This window comes from Coturnix japonica, chromosome 14, assembly GCF_054131305.1.
Source record: "Coturnix japonica strain WE chromosome 14, WE-NBRP24, whole genome shotgun sequence".
In the NCBI taxonomy this organism is placed as follows: domain Eukaryota; kingdom Metazoa; phylum Chordata; class Aves; order Galliformes; family Phasianidae; genus Coturnix; species Coturnix japonica.
The window spans coordinates 4,848,439-4,872,100 of NC_140676.1; the positions used below are offsets into that span (position 1 = coordinate 4,848,439).

A 23,662-nucleotide genomic window follows, 5' to 3' on the forward strand; every position below is an offset into this window, starting at 1 on the left:
GAAGAACATTCAGACTTTCAATGGCTGCTTAGGAAGAATGTGTAGATTTATTACTTTTTTTTTTTCTTTTTTTTTTTTTTCTTTTACAAATTTTAAATAAGCATCATATCAAAAGTACCACCTCTTAAATACCAGCGATGCTACAGTCCTGATAGAGGGAGAAGCCACCCTTTATTGGTGAGCCATTGTATGGAGGCTGACACCTGTAAAAAGGTCGTACAAAATTTTTGTGATGAATGAGATGAAATAAGAAGACCGTGGGCACTTTGGATCATCAAATACTTCAATAACTGGATATGGCTGTTCATACAACCATAAGTTCATACACATGGAGAGGATATAAAGAAGCAGCTGCCTTCTGAATGAGCTTTCTGTTGCCTTCCTGTACATGCACACAATCTGCTCTAAATACCACGCAATCTTTCCTTTGTCCCAGAGGTATTTCTCATTGAGGATGAAAATTTCCCTGTGCTACTGCTATGTCCTGCCCATAGCTAACACAGCTTCTGCAGGTTAGAAACTTGCCTGGCAAGAAATGCATCTAAGCCTGTTGTTACCAGACTGTACATGGTTTGGCCAGAGGTCTGTCATCTAGCAGCCATGAAGGGATGAATTTTGATTGTTTGGAACTAGATTTAAGTTGTCCATATGACTACTAAGAGAAGAATTGGGTTTATTTTTTTCTTTTCTCCCAAATCAATCTAACGTTAGCATCTAGTATATTTTCCCTGTCGGTGGAACAGGCTCAACTCCATTGTCCTTAACAGTCTCTGTGGGTTTTGTAAAGTTAATAGCTTAGAAATAGCTTGGAAGATTAATAATAATACATATGTGTCAAGAAGGGAATATTACCACTGACAGTAATAGCAGTTATGCTTGTGTAGATGAAATCCACATGTTTTTCAAGAGAGGCAGGTCTCTGACAGCTCCTTTCTGACCTGAGTTACTGGGAGCATGTGCAGCGCTCAACAAAACAGCGCTATCCTAGCTTCCATGTCTCTGCAGTGGTAAACCCCTTTGCACTCCTTATCTTGGGTGATTCTCCCATCAAGTCTCATCCAACTGCTGCCTGACAAAGCAGTCCTGGTCTGGATACAGAATGAGGGAGGGATAAATATTAAGCTGAGGCCTGGCTATTTGTTCAGTGCAGACAATTTGCGGCCCTGAAGAGGTCTTTTGCCTTCCAATAAATTGAAGGGGTGGGGGCGTAAAATGCTCCCCGTTCTTCAAGGTTATTTTTATTTAGATCCTACTCTTCAAAAGACTATATATATGGATGCAAGAGTCAAGGTGCAATCCAAAGTCTGAGAAGTTATAGGCTCCTTGAGACAGTCTCTGATGGATCTGAATTTTTCAGCTAAAGAACATCTATGCTCTTGACCTGAGACCTAGATTTCACATTTCAGGAATTAAATGAGCATCATTTTCTAAAAGACATTAGACCAAGGCTGGGCAACACAAAAGACAGCTTCAGAATTTAGATGAAGACATTGACATGACAAGGAGACTTAAAACCTGACATATTTTGCTTCTGTTGGAAAGCCATATTTGGTTTGTTATACCACGTTGTGTCTTGTTATGTGCAAGAGGCAAAGGAAAAGTGGAAGCTGTTTTGGATTGAACATCTCAGAAAGCAGAAGGCTCAGTGACCTAGATGATCTGGCCTTGTCTTAAATTACTCTCTTCCCAATTTATCCTCAGACTGTGCCAAAAACCTGCCAAAGTATAATGGAAATGTTTGCGACCCCTGCCAAACAGTGAAGCCTCTGGCTCTGAGATACCTCAGCTGTCTTGATTAGTCTGAAGGAGCTGGGCCTGAAGATAGGGGAGTGTGAAAGGAAAGGAAAAGTATTTCCTACCTGCAGCTGCAAAGCTGGGACTCGTGTCCGAGTGCTTGTCTTGCTCCTTCCGTACAGACAGACTTTCTCAGGAGAGAGTTCAACCTGCTTCCAAAAAAAGTTAAAATTAAGGTTAAATTTAAAGAAAAACTGTGATGGGGCAAGAGCCTCCTCCCATGAAAGGGCTGTATTCAGCTATTAGGCGATGGACCCCTCACCTTTTCCTTGATGCAAACACTGACATCATTGCAGGTAAATGAAGCTCTTCCAGAAGGCAGACAGCCACCCGGATGTGCCACTGCTGCAGCCTTGAGGGGATGAACAGAGGACCTTGCAGCCAGCAAGGAGCAGAGCCTGTGAAGAGACTGACTGCTCTTGTTTCAGATCAGATGGATGGCTCTAAATGACCTGGAAAGACGTTCCCAGAGCTCTGAGCCACAGCATTAAGAACCAAGACACCACTAGCACTTCTGAAGTTGTTATTAGTGACTGAAGTAGCACTTGTCAACTGCGACTACAGTTTCAAGCGATAGTTTAACAGCATCAACTTGAAGTAAGGTTATATCTCTGTGTGCCTGGTGTGCTGCTGACACTTAAAGGAAATAATTGGTAGACTCGGAGCAAAGGCAGACGCCAGTGGTAGAATAGTGGTAGAGGTTGGACACCCAAAGCATAATTCAGCAATTCTGCATGAAACCAGAGCTGAGAATCCATTGTATGCCCTGGCATAAAAGGCACAAGGAAGCTGTAACCCAGCCTGCAGAAAGTGCTTTGCTCTGCAGTCGTCAGCTGTGCTGCTCTGATGTTTAAAGGCTCATCTACAGCTGCAGTCTGCAGCCCTGTCCCAATGAGAGGACAAAAACACGTTGCCCCTTGCAGTTCTTGGCTGACTTTTTTGGAAAGCACATGTAATGCAATCTCCAGCTGATTTTTGGCTTCAGGACAGCAAAGCCAAGAGAAAATATATGGGTATATGTGCTTGTATGCTGTGGAACAGAAGACAGGAAATCATCTGGAATGAAGAGCTCAGTCTCATTTTACCTGTAGCTTGGCTGTGGGATGCTAAAATAGAGGAATTAGCATGCAAATCCAGCAGTCCCTTGGCTGTCATCACCTTCCAATTAGCCGCATTTGATTTCGGTGGGCGCTGATGGATTGTGTCAGCAGGTGTGGCTGAGAGGTGCTCTGGCTGCCATAGGCAGCAGAGGGCTGTGTGTGTGCCTGCTTTTCCCCTGCGCTGCCTGCAGGAAAGATGCTGGCTGCCAAAAGAGAAGCACCAGAGGAACCCATTCTGATTTGAGTTTGGCCAGCAGGGTTTCAGCAGACCATGCTATAGCTGTACAATGTATGTGAATTAGGAGGATGTCTTCAAAGCAAAGAGTAGCTTGTGTTTGGTGAAACGATTTGATGAAACAGAAGAACTGCCATGAGAAAAGGGCTGCCAGAGGAATGTAGCCAAGACAGATGTGACTTGGTCACACCAATAAGTTAGGGAAATTGCATTTACAGAGCAATTTTAAAACACAGGCATATGATCCAATTTGTCCAGAAAACGGGATGTTTCCACGAATAAAAGCAAGCAATCCCAATCCTCTGCAAGAGTTTTAGCTTTGCGGAGAGCCAGAAAATTCAGCATCTTTTCTGTTTGTTCATTATGAATAAAACTCTGAAAGAAATAGACACAGTTTGGGATAAAAGAAAAAAAGATCAGAATAGACTCATGAGTCATTGTCATAGCAATGATGCTTGGGTTTGTATGCACAGACGGGATTGCTGAGAGAAAAGTATGGGAGCAGAAGAGGCAAAGGATTAGTATCTGCAAAGTCAACACAAAATTGGAGGGTGGGGATGGAGGTGAAGGGCCTCCTTCAGTCAACAAGAGCAGCATCGGTGAAGGACTGAGTCACAGATGTGCAGAATTCACAAAGTAAGCAATGATGTCAAAAGTGGCTGATGGGTCAAGAGCCTGGGGCTGGCATTCTGCTCTCAGGTTTTGCCCAAGAAGAAATAGGGAAAGGTTTTGTTGAGAGTTATTTCAGTGAGACTTATAGTTGGGTACACAGAACAGAAGAAGTGGATAAAGAAAACTGAGCAAGCCTAGAGAGGAAAGGGAGCAGGGTCTCCAGAGATGCATATGTAGGCAAGGAGAAATGCTTACAACTTGAAAAAATAAAGCACTTTATCGTGAGAGCTGAAATAGCGAGAATACTGAAAGGTTCAGGAGCATGAGAAAGGAACTGTGAAGGGAAACTGAAGATCAAGACTTGAATTTAGACTTTTAGGTTACACAGTATAAATAGAGAAGAAAAATGCTTGACACTGAGATGGCAGGAGGAAGAAGGGCAAAACAACTTGATTGAATTTTCACTTCAGAGAAGCCAGAAAGAGCATCCAGAGTTCATTTGCAGAAGCATCCATGTAGAGGCAGTGGGGTCTTCATATCTCATGTTGGATGATGGGGCAGCCTGTTCTGTTTGGTGACAACCAACCCATGGCAAGGGTTTGAGCTGGCTGGTCTTTAAGGTCCCTTCCAACCCAAGAATCGTTAATTCTAATCAGTCACTGGAGCTCTAGAGCATATGCAGATATAATAAACTATACAACCTTTACACTGAAGTACAGTGGGTACTTTCAGAGTTTTATAGTATGTGTTTAAGTCACACCTTCACCTCAAGATCTTCTAAATTCTATGAGCTATTAGCAGCTGGAAATGAAAAATACAGAACAAACTTGCAGGAAAAATATTGCAATTCCTATACAAGCTTGTAAATACCAGTATTGTAGACTGCAGGTGGGTGCATGTGTTTTATAATTCCAGAAAGTGACAGGTAGGGGAGCTCTTATAAACATATTATTATGCAGTAAAGCACACCAAGTGTAAGAAAATATGCTTAGTTTCGTGTAGGGAAAAGGAGAACAAAAAAATTATTTTAGAACCCTTCCTCTTTTGTAGAAATTGGGCTGGAATTTAACAATATATGTCAAGTGAGGCAATTGTTTTGTTCTAAAGTTAAATTCCAGGGAGTACTTTTTACATTTATACATGAATGGTGAGCCATCATCTTAAGCTGACCATGAATTTGTAATTTTCCCTCCACCAAATCTTCCTTTTCTTACTTCTGCCATGACCTGGGGCACACACCTATTTTCTAACATAAACAATTTCTTCATCTTGTTCATCTTCCTTTGATTTTTTACATACTGAGTATGCTATAAACGAAGGTAAAAGGGGGAAAGTGGAGGAAGAAGTTAAAAATGTGGTTGTAAGGAGATATTAAAAGCTGGGACCAGGGCTGGAGAAGGAGACAACATTGTCAGGAGACAAAAATTGCTTAGATATGGAGGAGAAATGGAGCTGGAATGGACCAGACAACTGCACCAGGGTGGAAGCAGAGGAGATTTCAGCTCCAGCCTGAGATGCCAAAAAGGGCATAACATTTGTTCTAAAAGCAAGGAACAGTGAGAAAGAATTGAAGACTCTTAATAATGACATCCTGTTTACACATAACAATAGTAATGAGTGGACTTTGAGCTCTGAGTCATTTCTTACAACTGCTTACCTTAAATCAGGAGGATGCCAAAGGAGCTTCGGAGAGCACCGGGTGGGTTGGCACCTGCCCCAAATCAAGGCTGCAGATCTTTCCCTCATCTTGCTCAGATTGAGAGCTTCTGTTCTTGAAATGTTAAACTCATTATCTGGAAGGTGTGGACAGTGCTCAGAAGAAATCTGACAGAAGTATGTCACAAGGTGGGATGTGGGGGGGAACTCCTGAGGAACGTTGAGCGTGCGTATGTTTTTGGCAGAGGGTGCTGGCCAGACTTGTCAGCTGATAGCATCCGTAGAGCTGGAAGACTGAAAATGAACTGCGTTGCAACAAGCAGAGATTTCACCACTGAAACAGCATGCTGACATTTATATTAGCTCCATTTGACATGACCTGACGGGCTCGGCTGGGCTGAAGCGATGCCCGTACAGCATCCACCTGCTTCCCCCTTCCCCAGCCCTTTGCTATATGCCCTTTTCTCTGTCCTGGGAAAGAAAGAGATCCTACCCACCTCGATGCTGTTAGCTGCAGTAAAGGCAGCTCCTTGGCCAACGACACAAAGCCAAGAGTGGAAAGCTGAAGTAAAAAAAATGCTGTTGTATGCACAGATATGCTTCCCTGACTGTGGGAAGCCTGACAAGCTCAAGAAGAAACTTGGTGGGGTCAGGAGAGGTTCCCCTCCTCCAGGCTATGCTGTGCTTTGATACTGAACCAGAGCGACCTCGGTGAAGTTACCTGATTTACCTGGAGGTGGTAGGGAGAGAATCCACTCCAATAAATTGTATCAATTTAATGGGGATCGTATATGAGAGAAAGGGAAGTCCAGGCCCTCGGTCCCCAGGGCTACTTTGGGGGCTGACTGTCAAGGTGTGTTTTTTATTGTGTGTACTGCTTGTCTGATGATAGGAACTAAATTGAGAAGAGGCTCATTTCACACAGGCCACTGAGCAACCAGAATGTGCTAACTGTCATACGTAGGAAGCACTCAGGTGTCGGGATTGTCAAGAGAGAAAGTGCAGCGCTTTTTATTAACTGCAAGAGCAATCAGCTCTGTCTGGGTCTGCTCAGTCTTGTGGAAACACATAGTTCACACTGGGCAGTGTTCGGAGCCTTAACACAGGTATCAGCACTGAGCCTTCAGTAATAACTTCACATTAGGGCTGATGCATTATGGACTGTTGCATAGTCACAATTATACTGGTGGTACCTCACTGCCTGATCTCTAACTTAAAGGCATTTCCTAAGTCTGAACAGGTTCAATATTGTACAATTCAGTTGAGTATTAAAACACTATTTTGTCTCACCTGGTTGATGGCTGACAAGATCCTTTTTGCCTGTCTTTGTGCCACTCTGCTCAGAGGGTGGGTGTGCTGAACCAGGCTCAGAATTCAGCTAATGTCCAAATGTAGTGCGTGATCTAGCAGCCAGCATCCCTACCTGTGGCAGGAGGGTTGGAACTAGATGATCTTTGAGGTCCCTTCCAAACCAAGCCCATCTATAATTCTTGGTTTCTGCAACATGTGTCTACTTCAAGGTAACATCCTGACCAGGCCTCATGGTGCATGGTAGAAGAACACTAAAAGAAAGATAGTGAGGAAGATGACTTCAAAGCACTGGTAACCACTTCCTCTGCTCCACTCAGTCCTTCCTTGAAAGCTGTAAAGATGACTCCAAATTTTTGGAGGGTTAAACTTCCTGAAAACTAGTTCTCATAGCAGCAACGTTGCCTTTTGCTGGCGGTATAAAGGTTGAAAGATCTCATCTGCATTCATGATAACCACACCATTGGACAGTGTAAGAGAAGCTCTGGGGCTTTCACTTCTCAGTGAGGAGAGACCCAAACCCCATAACTTAAAGCCATCATCACAGGTGGTTCCCTGCAGTGTGTATAGGAAAGAGGCCAAATACCCCAGAATCACTAAATACCTTCCTTACCACCTGGAGGTAATCAGAAATGGCATCAAGGGCTCCATCTCTCTGAAGAAATCAGCACTTAGCTGGGAGCTGCTATACTTCAAAGAGTCCCCTCCAGGAGCTGTATTCTTGTGGGTCCTTTCAAACTCAGGATATTCTATGATTCCATGAAACAGTACTGGAGGAATCTCTGGCCTGTTGCCTCAGCTGGTCGTTTTCTGCCAGAAATAAGCACAATATTATTTTTTACTAGCATAAAATCAGTACACGATTAATTATATATATATGAGTGTAAGGTTCCAATCTGTTTACTTCACCTCTTTACACAGAGAAAACCCAGAGAAGAGCATTAAAGCCAGAGGCCAGCTGGGCCAACTGAAATGTTCACGGCTGACTGCAGCACAGCACTCACTTGCAAGTACAGAAAATAACCTACTGCACCAGAAAGAGAAAAATGAAATACCCAAGGACCACCAGCCGCTGCTGAGCCTGAATCTCTCCCTTTTCACATTCTCTCATACTGCCTTGTGCCATTGGAAATACAGACCCTTGGAGCCTCACACATGATTCCGCAGCGAGGTGGCACACCTTGAAGATGAGAGAAGCAACACATGGGTCAATCAGCTGTACAGCAGTTTGTGTCCTTAGCAGGTACTTCAGTGTCAAAGGTATTAAACTCAGTTATTTTCAACTCTGTGCCAAGAGGCAAAAAGGCCTGTTCCTTTTCTACCCCCCCATTCTAATTAAATTTCTAGGCAAAGACTATCAGCTAGGCTAAGAGTTGAGCTGTCAAGTTAAGAGAGAAACGCCAGCAAGGCAAAACCTGCCAGCTGGAAAGACAGAGTTTCTGATGGTGGCTGTACTTTCTGAAAATTATCTCTCCAGTCTCATCTTTCATATGTTTCCCAATATATCTCATCTTTCTCTCTGTCTCTCACATACCCAGGTGCACACAGGCACATGTGAGTTATGTGCTATAGTGTCTTGCTTTGGTGGATTGCCTCTGTCTATATCGAAATATATATAATATAGCTAAGGGCTCTATCCCTCTTCCAACTACATCAGTGTAATGCAGACTTCATCTCAGATGATTTGACTCTAGACACAGGCTGTTCTGATCTTCGGCAGGAGCTGGCAAGACCATCTCTGCAAATCATCCCTATCCACATCTATGTGCTCCTTGGTACAGCAATTACTGGGTTAACTGTAGTAGAATCTCTACAATTAGTTATCTTCACAACAACCCCTAGAGTGAGGTAACTCATACCTTTAGAAAGGATAGCTGAGATGAAAGAATATCGGATCACTGATTAAGACGTTGAAAATACTCAGCAGCAGAGCTAGATTTCAGCCCCAAGAATGGCAGATCACCATCCTCACTGGAGTATCTCATGGAGCAGGGCCCCCAGCAGGCATTGCTGGCTGCCACATGTGCTGCCTTCCTCTTGGCAGAAACACAAAGAATCCTTTTTTTTTTTTTTTTTAAATTATCATTATTTTTTGTGAGGTCTTTGATTCAAACCCTTCTCAAGCCAATATAGCAAAGACCAAATCCTCTTCAATTAGATCCTGCTAAACTATGGGGGCATTTGAACTTGAAAGTGCAAAATGTAAAAACCCATCACCCCTAAGGCAACAATAAACAGAGGCAGAGAAATAATTCTCAGTGTAGTGCCTTACTACTGGACTTGTCTACATCACTCTGTATCCCATACTACTCAGAGCTGGAAAATGCATCATCGTGATAATCAACACAATCCAGCTGAATCTAGAGTACTTAGCACATCTACATTAGTATTTGCCAAGGAAATTGGCAAATCTCCTTCTTGGGAGGGAGAAGCAAGGACTGTACTGGAAGTGCCACGGGCTATGAGAAGCACTGGCTTTCAGCACTAGTGGGTTTAAAGCTCTCAGTTGATATTGCTGCGACTGCATGGTGTAAAGTTGTCCCAGATTCTGAACCTCATCTGCCACCAGATTTGTGTCTCCCACAGCTTTCCACTTCACATTCAGGGTTTTCTCAGGTCTCAGTCCCAAATGACCTCTGTAAGCCTGGCTGACAATATAGCAATCCAGAGGCACCTGCAGCTGAAGGCACAGGGCCCTAGAATCTGTGGTATATTCCTTTCCCCCTGTTGAATAGTCCTTCAGGACTTCACCTGGTCTGAACATGAAAGTTAAAGAAACTGGAGGATGATGTGATTCTGATTACTACATCTCCTGGATGTGTCATTGCATGGCAAATGCCAAAACGGAGCCCCAGATCTTTCATAAGGAAAACTCCTTCCACCAACCTGCTATTGCTGATATATTGCTGCAGATAGTAGAAACAGGAGCCTGCAGAAAGAGTGTCCATACAAGATGTGGGGCAGAGGGAAGATGGGGCCCTTTGGAAGTTGAGCAGCAGACCTTCCCTGCTACTAATCTGTTTTGCCAAAAAATAAAAAAATAAGAATAAAAAAGGGAATGGGGAATGGCATGGTTGCATGGATGGCATGATTAGAAAGTCTTCCTTTAAGCATCACTGGTAGGCGAGACTGAGAATCAGGTTCATGTGATGCACCGATACCCTATTCAAGTAAAATCAAAAGACTGAGGATCAGGGGGCACTTTAGGTCTCCTCATGAATGGCTGAGGTTTAAGATGCTCTGTGATATAATCTGGACAATTTATCATCTCTTTCCCCCCCACAGAGAGGATAATTAACACTGTAAAATGCAGTAGGCTCAGTGCACCCCTTTCTGATGTCAGGGGCCCATTTTAAGGTCAATGATTGAAATGCTCCGAGGGTGTCAGCTGAGCTTTTGCATCCGTTGCTAGGATTTTACTCACCAAGGACTCTTAAGGTGATGTATGTTCATTAGTTTACAGGAAGATATAATTACCCATCCAAACTGCACCATGTTTCATTTGCTACTAACCTTCTGATTCACCCAGGTAGGTGGCAATGAGTGCATTTGCTAACTGGTGATTACCAAATTAGTTGCATGATAAACCTTTTTCAACATACCTTTTAAGGGGGAAAAAAAAAAAAGTAAAATGAGTAATGAGTTGATCTTTTCCTTCGGCATGCCATAATTTTTATTCATTTAACTTGAGCCAATTTATTAGGAGAGAGAGGGAGAGAGCTTGTGTTCTTTTGCACTTGCATTGCAAAAGAGACAAACAACGGGAAAATTCCTGAATGTGGTTATATTTAACAATCCACATTAATTATAAACCCACTTCCTAAAGGCAGAGGCTACAGCCTGGCTGGGGGAGGGAATAGGGGGTCATGTATAAATTGTCTCCCAAGGACCCCACTGAAATTTCCATAGCGTTCACCATATGACACTGATGTGTGAAAATTGACATGAAGATTTGAAAATTGGGACCGAGGGAGACCAAGCATAAAATAACTTCAATTTTGCGCTCTCTCTGTCTCTCGGAGGAATAGTGCAGTGGACTGACCAACACAACACAAACAAGCCAAGAGGAGAGGAAAAAAAAATATTCAGGGAGAAGGATAGGAGTTATTAAAGAGAAAACACACTCCTCACTCACTGAGAGAAAGGATGATCAATGGATTTAGTCACAGAGAAATTCAAGCAGAAAATTGCTGCTGTTTTTTATCTGAGAGGCAGAAAGTTTAACCAAACCAGAATTCTCTTGACTCACTCCAAGGCAAACAGTGATAAAACCAGCGCTTTGTGAAATGGTAGAAGTGAGCGTTTGTGTGCGTGTGTGTACATTTTTGTGTGTGCTTTTACAGTTTTATGATGCCAAATGAATTGTTATGCAGAGCCCTCACCTCCACAAGTCTTTGATCGGGAAGATTTTATAAGGTGTTTATAATCTGCCATGAGATTGGAAATCCCACCAAAATTAGAAAGCCAAACCTCATCTAGCATGAATTGCCATCAGATGGAGTCACTGCACTCAGCTGCTAACACACAAGGCTTATTCCTTCTTCAGAATGAGGGCAAACACATAAAATCACTAATAATAGACCAGGAAAAGTAACTAAACTATCAAACAGGAATGTCTCCTGTAGTAAAGGGTTAAATGTTTTACTCTGGACAGATTAGCACTGTTTTAAGATGTTATATACTCTCAATTTCTTCTCTTTGGGATGATCTGTGATGCTGAGTGCAGCTTTTTGGAACTGAATTTTGGCATTTTGGAGGCTCTTGCTGGCACTTCTGCTTACACAAAATCAAGTAAGCCTTGGGAATTCCAAAACCAGATCATTATGCAAAGGCAGGAGGTACCAAAGCATCACTGAGCTGCGGAAATAACAGCATACTTCATCTCCTGGAGTTTAACTGCTATTCTGGGAATAGATGTCCATAATTTTCTTTGCACTGGTTAGCTGTTCAATAGTTCATATCCTCAGATTATTGGTCAAAATGCCTACCAGAGTTAGAAACACTCTTTAGGCTCTCAGCAGGACCATCCAACACTACAGCACTATGATGTGGACAGACATGCACCCTATCTGTAAGCTCATGGATATTTCTTAAAACCCAGACCTGCTATAAGCTGCATCTTAAAAAATCCACATGTGCAATGTGATCTAAGTAAATACGCAGCACTCACCATCATCACCATTGCAGAAGTTCAGTCCTGTTGCTTGTCCTGCCTTTTTCCTTTGTGGATCACAAGTTGCTTGCTGTTCTCTGTTACTCCAAAGACCTCTGTAAGACCACAGAGATTTAAGTCAGTACATTTTTACTGTAGAAGAAAGGCTGTGAACGTAGATAGGTACAAATTATACACTGCTTTACCTCTAAAACTAGACGTTCTGAAGTTACCATAGGTCTTAACGTCATTCTCAGTCAGAAAGGTTGCTCTGTACAGTTTAACACTGAACACTCTACTGCCTCACCAGACAATTTTTCTCAAGCTTACTTATCTTATTTAGCACATAAGGTTCCTCATGCTTGCTGATATGATGAGCTACAAGTCCAGTGTTCACGTGCTATGGATCTCATTTATTATGAAGTGTAGTATAAAATAATGAAAAATAGCTCCAGCCAGCCCTTCTCTCTCCAGGGTATCTCAGCACCCTTATGGATGACCGCACACATAGTCAGCTCCATAGAAACAAATGGAGAGGAAATGGCACTGCACTGCTCAAAGCTGGAGGACTGAGTGCCTTTGGACTAGAAGCATACTTCAACCATAGCTTCTGCTGAAGGTTTATTACAGAGGTTACTGAGGGGAAAAGAAAAAAAAAAAGGCATTTATATTTTTGTGGAAAAGATGGGCCTTATAGGAACTGGACAGCAGGCAGAAAGGAGAATTCTCCATTACAAAGGTCTTTAGGAAGTATTTGTCTATAAACAACTTGTGGTGCTTCCCATAGCTTGCCAATGAATGGAGAATAATCCATGACTCACAGACTGACTAACACAAGAGCTGCCCATCATTGACTCTTAATGCTCTACTGAGCATGAAAACAATGGCAAAAAACAATATGAAAAGGCCTTGCAGGTAATTTCACAGGGTAACAAGGAATGCCAGGCTCATTCTAATTACTGACACTGTGGGCATTTAAGTGAAATTTGTTTCTTTATAACATGCCTGATATAGAAATGTAACATTAGATGCCTTTTCCATGTGCCTTCATTTAGACATGTTTTTGAGTTTATTTTTGTAACTAGGAAAACTGGAACACCACATAAACACAAACAAACTTGAAATGATTCCAATGATCCCTTCATTCCAGTAGCTGAAGCTTTAAGGAATGCCATGAGAAAACTGCAAGAATCAATAATAGTAACAATAAAACAACAATAATTATTATAGTAACAATAATAATTATTATTTTTAATATTACACACACCAGAAATAAGATGCAAGGCCACAGCACCTAATTATTTCATTGTTTTCTTTTATGAGCCTGTTACAATACACTGGCTGTGAGACAGCACTGCCTTGAAATACCGTTTGGTAGTGTATGTCAAAGAAGCCATCTTTTATTTATATACTTAAATCCATTTGCAACCTTCCTGAACATGGCAAGGCTGACACCATCTCCCTTTTAATGAACTCACATTGCTGAGTTACTTTAAATCCACAAACTGTGAGAGCAGAATTTGGCCCAGTGTTTTCAGTCATACTTTTACATCACTCGAGGAATCATTTCGAGGACTCATTTTCTGATGTCAGGGTGTCTTCTGTCCCCTGTCTTGTGTTAATGTTTGCATTTCAAATACTCTTTAAAGAGCTTGAATTTCTCACCTTTGGATCCTGCTTGATTTATGTACAGACTTTTTAGTCTCTTGCCTCTAAAAGGCATGCATCTTCCCGTATAGAGGTGATTTAAAAAAGAATTTGCCTTTATTTATATATAATCATTGTATAGATTGCATCAAATGCTTTAGAACATACATAAAAAACACCCTTAGCTTTTTACACGCAGTTAGGAGATAGTCGTCTCCCTGTGAAGTTAGAGATGAAATATTCAAATGTAAGAGGAAAAAAACTATATCACCTACCTCAAAAAGGTCTTCAGAAACCTGCTGGGAAGAGTTTGAGGAGGAAAGATAGGAATGATATACCACCATTTTTGAGAAAGGACAGGATAATCCTGTCGGTTACTACTATGGAGTAGTGTTTTCAAGGTTACTTTCAACTCCAGAGCAAATAGTTTGCAAGCTGTCCTGAAGATTTAGCTAGAAAAGAGAGACTCTTAGAAGTGAAAAAGAGAGTCATAGGCCACTGGGTACTGTGTAATTGGCACTCAGCCCCAGTCACAGAGGTGGGAACTACATCCAAGCTTTCCCCATGTCGGAAGTAGGGGATATATTGAAGTTGGAGGCAGTTTTGTGAAAGCTCATTTGGACTACATAGTTCTGTAAAAATGAAAGCACTCCACAAACAGCTTCAGAAGTAAAGTTGGAAGTATATATATATATACATGTACCTATACATCTACATATCCACAGTAATGTAGATGTTTGCATATTACTGTAATATTATTTTAAAAGCAAAATAAAATAAAAATAAAACACTAGTTGAAGTAAAGGTAATCTTTACCTTCATATATCTCAGAAGGAAATCATTTTGCCAAGCGGGGATCTGCAGCAGGTTAATCAGCCTTTTGCATTTGGAAGCAGAAAGTGAAGTAAGAAAATCTCTGACCAATCTCAAGGCAGTTGTCATGGGTAAAATCATCAAAATATATAGAAGAAACAACACTTTCTAGTTTGAATGCATCCCGTTATTTACAGACAGAAAAGACTTCCTAAGGACATTCTTGCTATCTTAATACCTCAATCTTGCTCAGTGTCATTTCTGAATGAAACCATTGTTAAGGCAACAGTGAGCTGAATAGCTCCATCAGCCTTCTTTAATTTTCTTGGAGATTATGGGAAAACCTCTATAAATCACTTTTATGACCTCATGAAAAACTTCCAGTTGTATGGCAACACTTGCATGAATTATGAGATAGCCACAACAAGGACCAAAGATGTCAAGGATGCCAAACCAAAGCTTTATGTACCCCAGGACATGGCACTGCATTCCTCAGATCTGCCGTTGGAAGAAACACCAAAGGCAGACACTGAGTCTAAACTTCTCTCTTTCTCCTAAATGCAAAGCAGGGATTTGGAAAAGCTGGGAAGGCACCGTTAAAATAGCCTTGAAAAGGGTCATTAGTCTAAAGATGTAGCATGTTTAACTCTTCATTAGCATTATCAATTAAGCAGAATATACACAAGAAAAAAAAAAAAATGACCAAAAAACCCCAACATCATATACTTCATGAAAGAAAGAATGCAGGAAAAATGCTCCTTTCTTTTCCTTTTTCAAAACAAAGATCCTTTGAAGTCTATACAGTGTCTTCTGCTAGAAGACATGTGCTAGGAGATTTCATGCAGTTCTAGTGATATAGTATCACGGAATAGACTTCCAGTTGGTCCTGCTTGGAATTCCTTCTCAATTACCATGATCTCACAGTGTTTTGCTCCCATGTGTTGAAATCAGCAGTCCCAAACCAAGAATCACAGGGCTTTATGACATTTCATGGTACTGTAAAGCTAAAGCAAAGCCTATATCTTACAGCTCTAGACGATAACCTGAGAGACAAAACACCTGAAATGCATTAGAGTTAGAGACAATGATACACATACCAACTGTAAGTTATGTGATTCCAACAGCACTGAAACACTTCATAACAACAAATTGATTTTGTCAGCACTACTTTTTGGTGGTGAACTGCAAGAAAGGTTATGACTGTGCTAGAGAACCCAGGCCAGCTTTTCTGAGAGGACACAACAACAACATTTGGCTTTGTGCTTTAATTTTCTACCATATACAAGCTAATTTAAAAAAAAAAAAAAAAAAAAAGTGAAATATTCTATTTTTTTTATTATTGACACCAAATGAATCTTAAGATATTTCCTGGCAAGAGTACTGAATGCTTCAACTGTCACCCACATTCAGAGCAGAGTCAGACTCCCAAATCTCCCCCCACTGCTACTGAATAAAATGTTTATCCTCTACCAATGGCAGCAACATTCTGTTTAGGCAACCCAAACATAACCCCGTGGTGAGTTCCTGGAATAGAAATGGCAGAAGGTCCTGGGTTCAGCCTGAGTGAGCCTTGGCCAGGCTGACATACTCTCACCTCCTTCTGTCCCCCATACCCCAGTGTGCAGAGAGAGGCCACAAATGTCACTCTGAGGCACCCCTGGGGATGGATATTATTGATGCTCTGTTGTCCGTGCTACAGCAAAGTGTCCTGCAGCTGCAGTAAGATGTGGGAAGCAGATCTGCTCTCCAGTTTGATTTCCACTTTCTCTCCTTCCTCCTCTCATTCTGGATAACCCTGTGACTCCTCTTGTACCTTCAGAGTTTCAGCCTGGGACAGAAGCAGCCACTGGATACAAGGCACTGGGGATTTGTGCTGTGACTCAGACAAGCCTATATTCCATTTTAACTGGTCTTGGCATCTTTCTTTGGAACAGAGAGCTGAGATGATATGCTTTCTGCTTTCTCCATTCCCGAGGTCTGCTCACATTGCTATTTCCCCTAATCCTCTTGCCCAGGCCCTGCTGTTTGAGCCAATTCCCTAAGCTTCTTCTCTCTCTTTTTCCCCCTGCCATTATTCCAGGTGGTTACCCATCCCATTTCACTTACTTCAGAGTGTCACCAGGTTGCTGCCAAAATCGCTTCTGTTTTCTCTCCTGTTGTGTTCACTCTTTCTCTTTTTTAACTTTTAATCTCAGCCCTAGGTGAGCTGCACTGAGCAGTCATGATGAAGCTTTCAGGATGTTAGAAAGTAAACTGCTGGAAGAGGTCAGTGAGAGCAAAAACCAATAAAGCACAAGAAGGAAGTCTGATACATACGAACAAAGCAATTGGTAATGATGTGAAATAGTTGGGTCAACCAAGGGCTGTGCACAAATGAAAAGATTCACCTCCAAACACCTGAAAAGTTTACCTAACCTGCTTTCCCTTGACAGGAGTTAGTCAGTTGCCGTGAACCACTGCTAACAGCTTTACACCCTATGTTTATTTGCACATCTCCAGGCACACATGAGCATCTGGCCATCAGCAACAGGGTGGATACTTCTTTTAAAAGAAGCTCCTTAAATCCTATAAGCCTCTTGGCTTCCTTTTCTCTTCCATTCATTGCTGCTTATTACCTGAAAAGTGTGATTTAAGGCCAGGTTTTCAATATCCTCTCTTAGCACCAGAAAAGCTGTTGAATTCAAAGGGATGGCCTCTGATATATGGGATTGTTTGGTGTAGAGGAGGCCTCGTTGAGCTCCTACTTCATTAGGCAGCCATGGGATACTGCAGCTCCCATTAAGGAGGGCAAAATTCCCTATTTGACAAGCAGGAAAGGTTTGCCTACAAAAGGAAGGTGATTTCATTCCTGGATTTCACAGGGGTGGGGGGGAAGAGAGAGAAAGAGAGAAAGAGAAGAAGAAAAAGAGAGAGAGAGGGAGAGAGAGAAAGAATTGTCAACTCAGATTTTCCAATTTTCATGCTTAGCAAAAACAAAGGTTGTTTTTTAACTATGCGATGAAAACCAATAACAAGAGTGGTAGCCACAGTATATTAGAGACTATCTTCCTCCTTTCCTCCCATTCTAAGCTAGTGGCTGCATAAGATGGGAAATATTTTCCTTCCTTTGGTGTTTGCAAGCTGAGACCCTCTGGCTCTGCTCTCAGTATGACTCCAGTGGATAATTAAATGAAATATCTCTTATGGAATTATATTTTCATGAAATTCCTTAGAAAGTAGGGAAGTTTCTGTCGTTTCATCTCTGTCTCAGTGTCATTGCTAGTCTACAAGGAAGCACACTGACACTTTCATGATAGCTGTGGTATAATGACCTGAAGGGAACAAAATCCTAGTGCCTTGCTCAGATGGCCAATTCAACATGATTTTTCCCTGCTCTGGGAAGTCAGCCAGACTGCCAGCTGCAGCCCATGCCACCCCTTGTTGGACCTGGAGGGCTCTTTCTTAGACCTCAATGAGAGCAGCCTTTATTAAAAGGAGAATTACAGTATTAATAGGATTTTTTTTTTTTTTTCCTAATGACAAAGAACTCAATTTCTTCATACTTGGAAGTGGTTTTATACCCAGCTATGCCAATCTCAATATTATCTCAGATGGGTACTTGCTCTCTGGAGGCCCTTAGGGGAATGACCTTATGTCCCTTACCTTTGATAAAACACTGCTTGCATGCACATAATTCAATTAACATCATCAGCTTATGCTAATTTTGAATTTAGATGGCATGCTGGAAATAAACAGGAGTGTTTATGTCTGTCCAGAAAGAAAACACAATGACAAGCTTCCCTCCTCCCTGCCATGCACACTGCTATACCCACACCAGTTTGCACGCACACTGCAATCCAGCCAGCCCCTATCCTGCGAGAAGCCTTCATTTAGCTGCCTGTGCTCTCTCCATTTCCTAGGGGGATCTGGACAAGCAGAGTAGCCAAAATAACACAGAGCGACATATAAACATCCCTTGTCAACCATTTACTCTCTGCTTTACTCCTCTGCCTGTCGCATTCCTGATTTTGTTGGTTATTTTTCTGGTGTTTGTTTCTTTAATTTAGAATGCTGTATGGATTGTGGGCTATGAGGATGGCAAGGAAAATACATTTAGAAGTGGAAAGGATTACCCAAACCAGGAAGAGCGCTTCATTTAGCCTAGCCTGGCTGTCCATAAGAAATGGAATGTCACAGCCTCCCCCAGCCCACTGCAAAGCACAACTTACTTGAGGAGAGGTGGAGAGCCATGTAGATGTGTCAGGTCCCAACAATAGCAGGGAGAGTGATTGTGAGCACATCCAGGAGGGAGACAAAGCCTTGAATCACAGAAGATGAAAGAAGCAGCTTTTGTTATGAGATGGAGGGGAAGAATTCCTTCCTGACTTCATCCCTCGCAATCAGGTGAGCAGCTCCTATGCAGCCAAGGCGCAGAAAGCAGACACACAAGGAGCTCTAAGGTCCTGCAGGCTCATCAGCAGTAGCTCCCCGTGTTTCATCCTGGAGGACTTCCCTTGTCCAGGCTCTCTGTGTATCTGGGCAATGTGTTGAGTATGAAAGTGCTGTTCAGAGAAAAAAAACACATCAGTGTATGATATGTCTTAGTGTGAGACATGCAGAACTCTGTGCTGGGAATCTGTGCTCTGCCACTGACTTCATGATGAACATATTCATGAACTAGGGATGATTTTTATCTCTGATTAAAGCTGTGAGCAGGCACAGCTCTCTCCCAGTTGACAGCTCTGGGCAAGGAATGGATATGGCAGAATTGTCTAAAATACAAGTCAAGTTAATTTCCTTGGATCCTTCAGTTCTCATCAACATGGGCATTTTCTGACGATCTGATTTACTTACCAGCAGTGCCCGGCCATCTATGCCAAGGCAAAGAAAAACAGAGGACATATGCTGAAAAATTTGTAACATGGTCCCCTAATCAAGTGCTGGCTCCATCCTGTATCCTGTTATAAATCGTAATCTACATTGTGTCTACTGTACACACACCATTATTCTTTCCTCTGATGTCTCAAACAGCTTTGTCTGATTGCATTTAAATACTTTTTTGAAGTCATTATTGGTTCTCCACTTATTTATACGTCGCAGGGCTTGGTGGTTATCTCCTTTTCTTATTAGCAGAGGGACTCAAGGTTACATTTATTCTTCATATCCGAGGAGCCAATTAACTCCCAGGCTCCCCCAATGCCATCTCAATAAATAGAGGCTGCTGTAGCCGTATTTCCTTCTAGAGGGAGACCAGGATGTTCAGCCAGTTCTGAATCCACTCATAGCACTGTTTCATGGTTGAGATATTCAGAGGACAGTCTCCGCTGACCGCCTGTCTGATTGCCGTGTGAACCACTTTCTTCACCGTGTTTCTATTATGCTCAGAGTATCTGCATATCCTAGCCCAAAGAAAACTCACCTCTGAGCAATATTATGTTGAGTATCCCTTGTTGGAGGTGGGGGACATGAAAGGGTTTGGGGTTTGAAAATAAAATACGCTCTCTTTTTTTTTTTTCCCTCCTCCTTTTTCTCTCTACAAATCCACAAAACACCCTTAAGATTATTTACCTTACATTTAAAACTGCTACAGGTTAGACTGGCCACTGTGCTTTCTGGAGCAAGGAATTTAAACACCAATAGTGGCTTTCATGTGAACAGCTGTCCTAAAAAGTGAGAGCACCTGGGGCACAACCCCTCCATAAATAGTGTGGCTCCAACTCTCTTAAATATTCTGACTAAGCCTCACTAGGAATCATGGGGAGCCATTAAATATGCTTAAGTCCACATGTCTCATCAGTATTAAGCATTCTCTCTGCTTGGGGGCAGAGAATTGGTGCCAGCATCAGGCCCTCGTTGAAGCTGGCAAACTGATGGGGCAGCAACATTTATGGTGATCTCTGCCTTGATGCGTGGCAGTGCCCTGTGCCCTGTCTCACTTCTTGCAAATTCTTCTCTATCCTTGAAGGCAAGGCCATGCAGGTGGCTGTGTTCCCTGGGACAGGGAGAGTTATGTGACTGAAAGTTGGCTGAGCCCTGCTGTGGCGTTGTGCCGTCCCAGCTGGCAGCACTACATCATCCATGCAGTGCCAGCAGGGATCAAGCAGGAGTCAAGGTCAGGAAGGCGATGTAAGGGGAGCCAACGCCACGTGGAGCAGCTCCGAGAGGATACTGTGAGGGTGGGACTACCCAGCTATGGTTGTGAAACTCTGTAAGGGGAAAAAAAGTGCCATTTTGGTTGAGCTCAGGCTGAACTGGAAGGCAAAGAGGGTCACAATGGGTAGCTGTGATGAACAGACAGTAAAAGATGGAGTGCCAAATCTTGTCAGCAAGGGGCAAAAAATAAAAGCTCCATTTGTGAATCTAATTGGCGTGTGACACAAACGTGGTGGTAGTAGTTGAGCCATCCCATCTGGTACTTCTTATTAATCAAAAGACTCTAAACCCAAGGAAACCTCCAAAAATATCCATCAACAAGAGCTGAGAAAGGGAGAACGTAAGGCAACTCCAACTGTGTCTCCAGAGGCTGTGCTTGATGCTAACAGGTGGCAATGAACATTGCGTGATTTAGAGCTCAGAGGGAAACAGGAATCTGAAAGATCAAATATCATTCCAAAACACAGCCAAGCTTTAGGACCTGACTATTTGAGCTCTAAGTCTTACCACACAGACCTGAATTTGAAAACGGGGAGAGGAAATGGATATATCAGCTCCAGCTCAGCACTTCCTGCCTTAAAATCATGTTGGTTTCAAATGGTTACAAAAGAAATGACTAGCTCACCTGACATGCTTACTTTCTCGAGAACGCAAAAAAATACAAAGAAAATCTTCTTTTGTTCAGATGCTGGACTACCATTGAACCCCACTTCTTTCTTCCAATTGCACCTTGCATCCCTGACCCATTAAGTTGCAATAATATCCACACTCATATCCTGTATGAGGGCTGATTGGATGGTGACTGGCAGAAGGCCTAGAAGTGATTTATGAATACGATTCAGTAGCGCTTGTCAATATGCCTTATGAACAGCCTGCTTCCTTGAATTGCAGTAGGTATCTTTTCTACAAAGATGCACGTGGGTCTCAACTACATTGCAGGCAGCAAGAGCTCTGCAAGACAGCAATGAAGTGAGGAGAAGGAGTTGAGAAAACTAAGCAGAAGCTCTGGAGGAAAGAAAAGTAATTTGCCCAAGAAGTTGCAAGACTGAAGCTCAGCAATGGAAGAAGCTTGCTGTTTTGGTTAAATTTTGCCTGGATTTTGCCACTGGAAAATACCGGAGGACCCCCTTAACTCTCTATCTTTTATCTGCAGCTCTTAGCAACACACTGGAGTAGAAAGGTAACTGGGAAAGAGTTTATGCACCTCATAGTCAATATTAAGCAGCAATATTAACCATCACAGGCTTTCTTATCAAACCCATGGAAAACGGGGTCTGAATTGGTGCTGACAAAGATTAGAAGGGGAGACTGTAGAGAGTGGAGAAGGATTTGTTTGCTTTCTCCATTGTGTCAGAACGAACCCTTTGAAAAGAGGACGGTGCAGCTTTAATAATAAAAACAAAAAAAAAAAAATGAAAGAAGGAAAGAAAGAAAGAAAAAAATAAGAAAGAAAGGTGCCTCAGTTGTCTCGGCAGCTGATCAACAAAGGAGCAGTCGTGAGCTGTAACCTCTTGGAGCTGCAGTCTGGAACATGACACATGTCAGGCTATGATAAATGGTGCGGAGTGTGTGCAATTTCAAGCGCAATGCCCTTGAGATGCTCAGGACCCCGATCGCAAATGTTATTGTTAAATTAAACCTTAAAGGAAGGATTGGAAAGGGGAGGGGTGGGTTTGTGCGTGTATGTGCGTATGCGCGTGCGTATGTGTATTTATTTTTATATATATGTATGGATACATGAAACACAGAAGAGATGGGAAAAGCAGCAAGGTGAAAAGAGGAAGACTTTGTATTTCTTTTAATTGAATTGTGCATCTTCTAGTTCTGACTGAGCCATGGGAGAACTTCAGGCAGGATTTTCTGTCCTATGGACATTTTATTGCACTTGCTCCATCACAATTTAATAGCTAGAGATCAACTAAAGTAAGCAAGGGTAAGAGTGAAAAACATAAATAAGCAGGTACAGAGCCACAGATGTGTAGCTCATCTAGTTCAAGTGTTCTATATCCAGGTACCTTTTAATGTGAATAAGTGTAGTTTCAGAGAGTTTGGGGAGCTGATTTTTGGACTTACCAGTCCCTAAGGGCTTGTTTCTTAGTAAGGCTGATTGCTGGCATGTTTTTTATGAGGCAAACACTCTTTAAAGATGCTCTTAGTTTAGGGGTGGTGTTCATAGCTATGACTCACCTTGGGGAGCACGCGGCTGGAGGCAGATCCATTCCTAGCCAGGAGGTGTAGCTCAAAGTTTGTAGCACACAACTTCTGTGATACCAGCATCCTACATTTCTCCCATGTTTTAAGCATCAGAGCTGAAACAGAAGTAGTAAATAGATGTTTTAGACAAGAAATTGCAATAGTGCAAGTAGTCAAGGAGTGTGGAACAGAGAAGAAAACAGAATGATTGAGACAGAAAAATAGCCACTCTTACAACCTGAATAACCTTCTGCCAGGAGAGGTGGTGAGGAGGGCTCAGTGAGCTTTACTCTCTGGCTTTGGTTTTAGGGAGGTAGAGTGGGGAGCAGGGACCACATCTCCTGAGCTGCCATTTCCTCCCCCTTGCTCCCTCCAGAGAACAAGACTGAACATACCTCCATGCTGACGGTGTCTCTTGCCACTCAGGACCTGGACTTCAACTTGCTCCTCTCTTCCATTCCACCTATCACTTATAACTTCAGACTTTGTCATGTTTCAGTTCACGCAGATTCCACAGAAGTCCTTTCTTTACCTTCTTGTCTTCCATATTCCCTCCCCCATAGCATTCACATTAAATGCAATCACTGTAGGCAGTGCAAGAAACACAGAAGAGAATGGAGCTGAGTAAACGAGGAGGAGGACATGGAGGGGTGAGATATGGGGTGGGGGGAGCTGGAAAGTGTTCAGGGGGAAATGCTTGCATGACTCACATAATTGAAGACAAGGCATATGAGCAACATAAACCCTCCACTGGAAAAGAAAATGGGAAAAGCCTTTAAATCATAATGAAAACACTAATTCAAACAAGCAGTAAAAGGTAACAAAGAACTAGCAATGACTCATCAAGTAAGATACATTGTTTGCTCTAATTTCTACCAGACAAATGATACACCCACTGGCCAAGAATGACCAGCATAAGAGATTTTCATGACCTATATAAAACACTTAGGACAAGGAAAAGGGAGCAGAAGCCTGGCTCCATCAGCCATATCCACCTGCTTTTTGCTCCTGGTTGCCTCT

General features: G+C 42.4%; 1 protein-coding gene across 1 annotated transcript in view; it reads right to left on the reverse strand.

Moving 5' to 3' along the window:
• The window catches only part of LOC107318851 (uncharacterized), a 92,483-nt gene extending 69,084 nt beyond the window's left edge, over positions 1-23,399 (reverse strand). Inside the window, exons 1-10 of the mRNA XM_085514927.1 lie at positions 23,353-23,399; positions 23,038-23,226; positions 22,637-22,758; positions 18,526-18,858; positions 11,876-17,165; positions 7,319-7,515; positions 5,895-6,959; positions 5,399-5,691; positions 2,057-2,192; positions 1,860-1,943 (exon numbers count right to left, since the gene is read on the reverse strand). Coding sequence (XP_085371053.1) covers positions 1,860-1,943; positions 2,057-2,085 — 113 coding nt within the window. The 5' untranslated portion in view covers positions 2,086-2,192; positions 5,399-5,691; positions 5,895-6,959; ... (4 more) ...; positions 23,038-23,226; positions 23,353-23,399. The remainder of the gene's footprint in view (positions 1-1,859; positions 1,944-2,056; positions 2,193-5,398; positions 5,692-5,894; positions 6,960-7,318; positions 7,516-11,875; positions 17,166-18,525; positions 18,859-22,636; positions 22,759-23,037; positions 23,227-23,352) is intronic.
• Between the last annotated feature and the right edge of the window lie 263 nt (positions 23,400-23,662).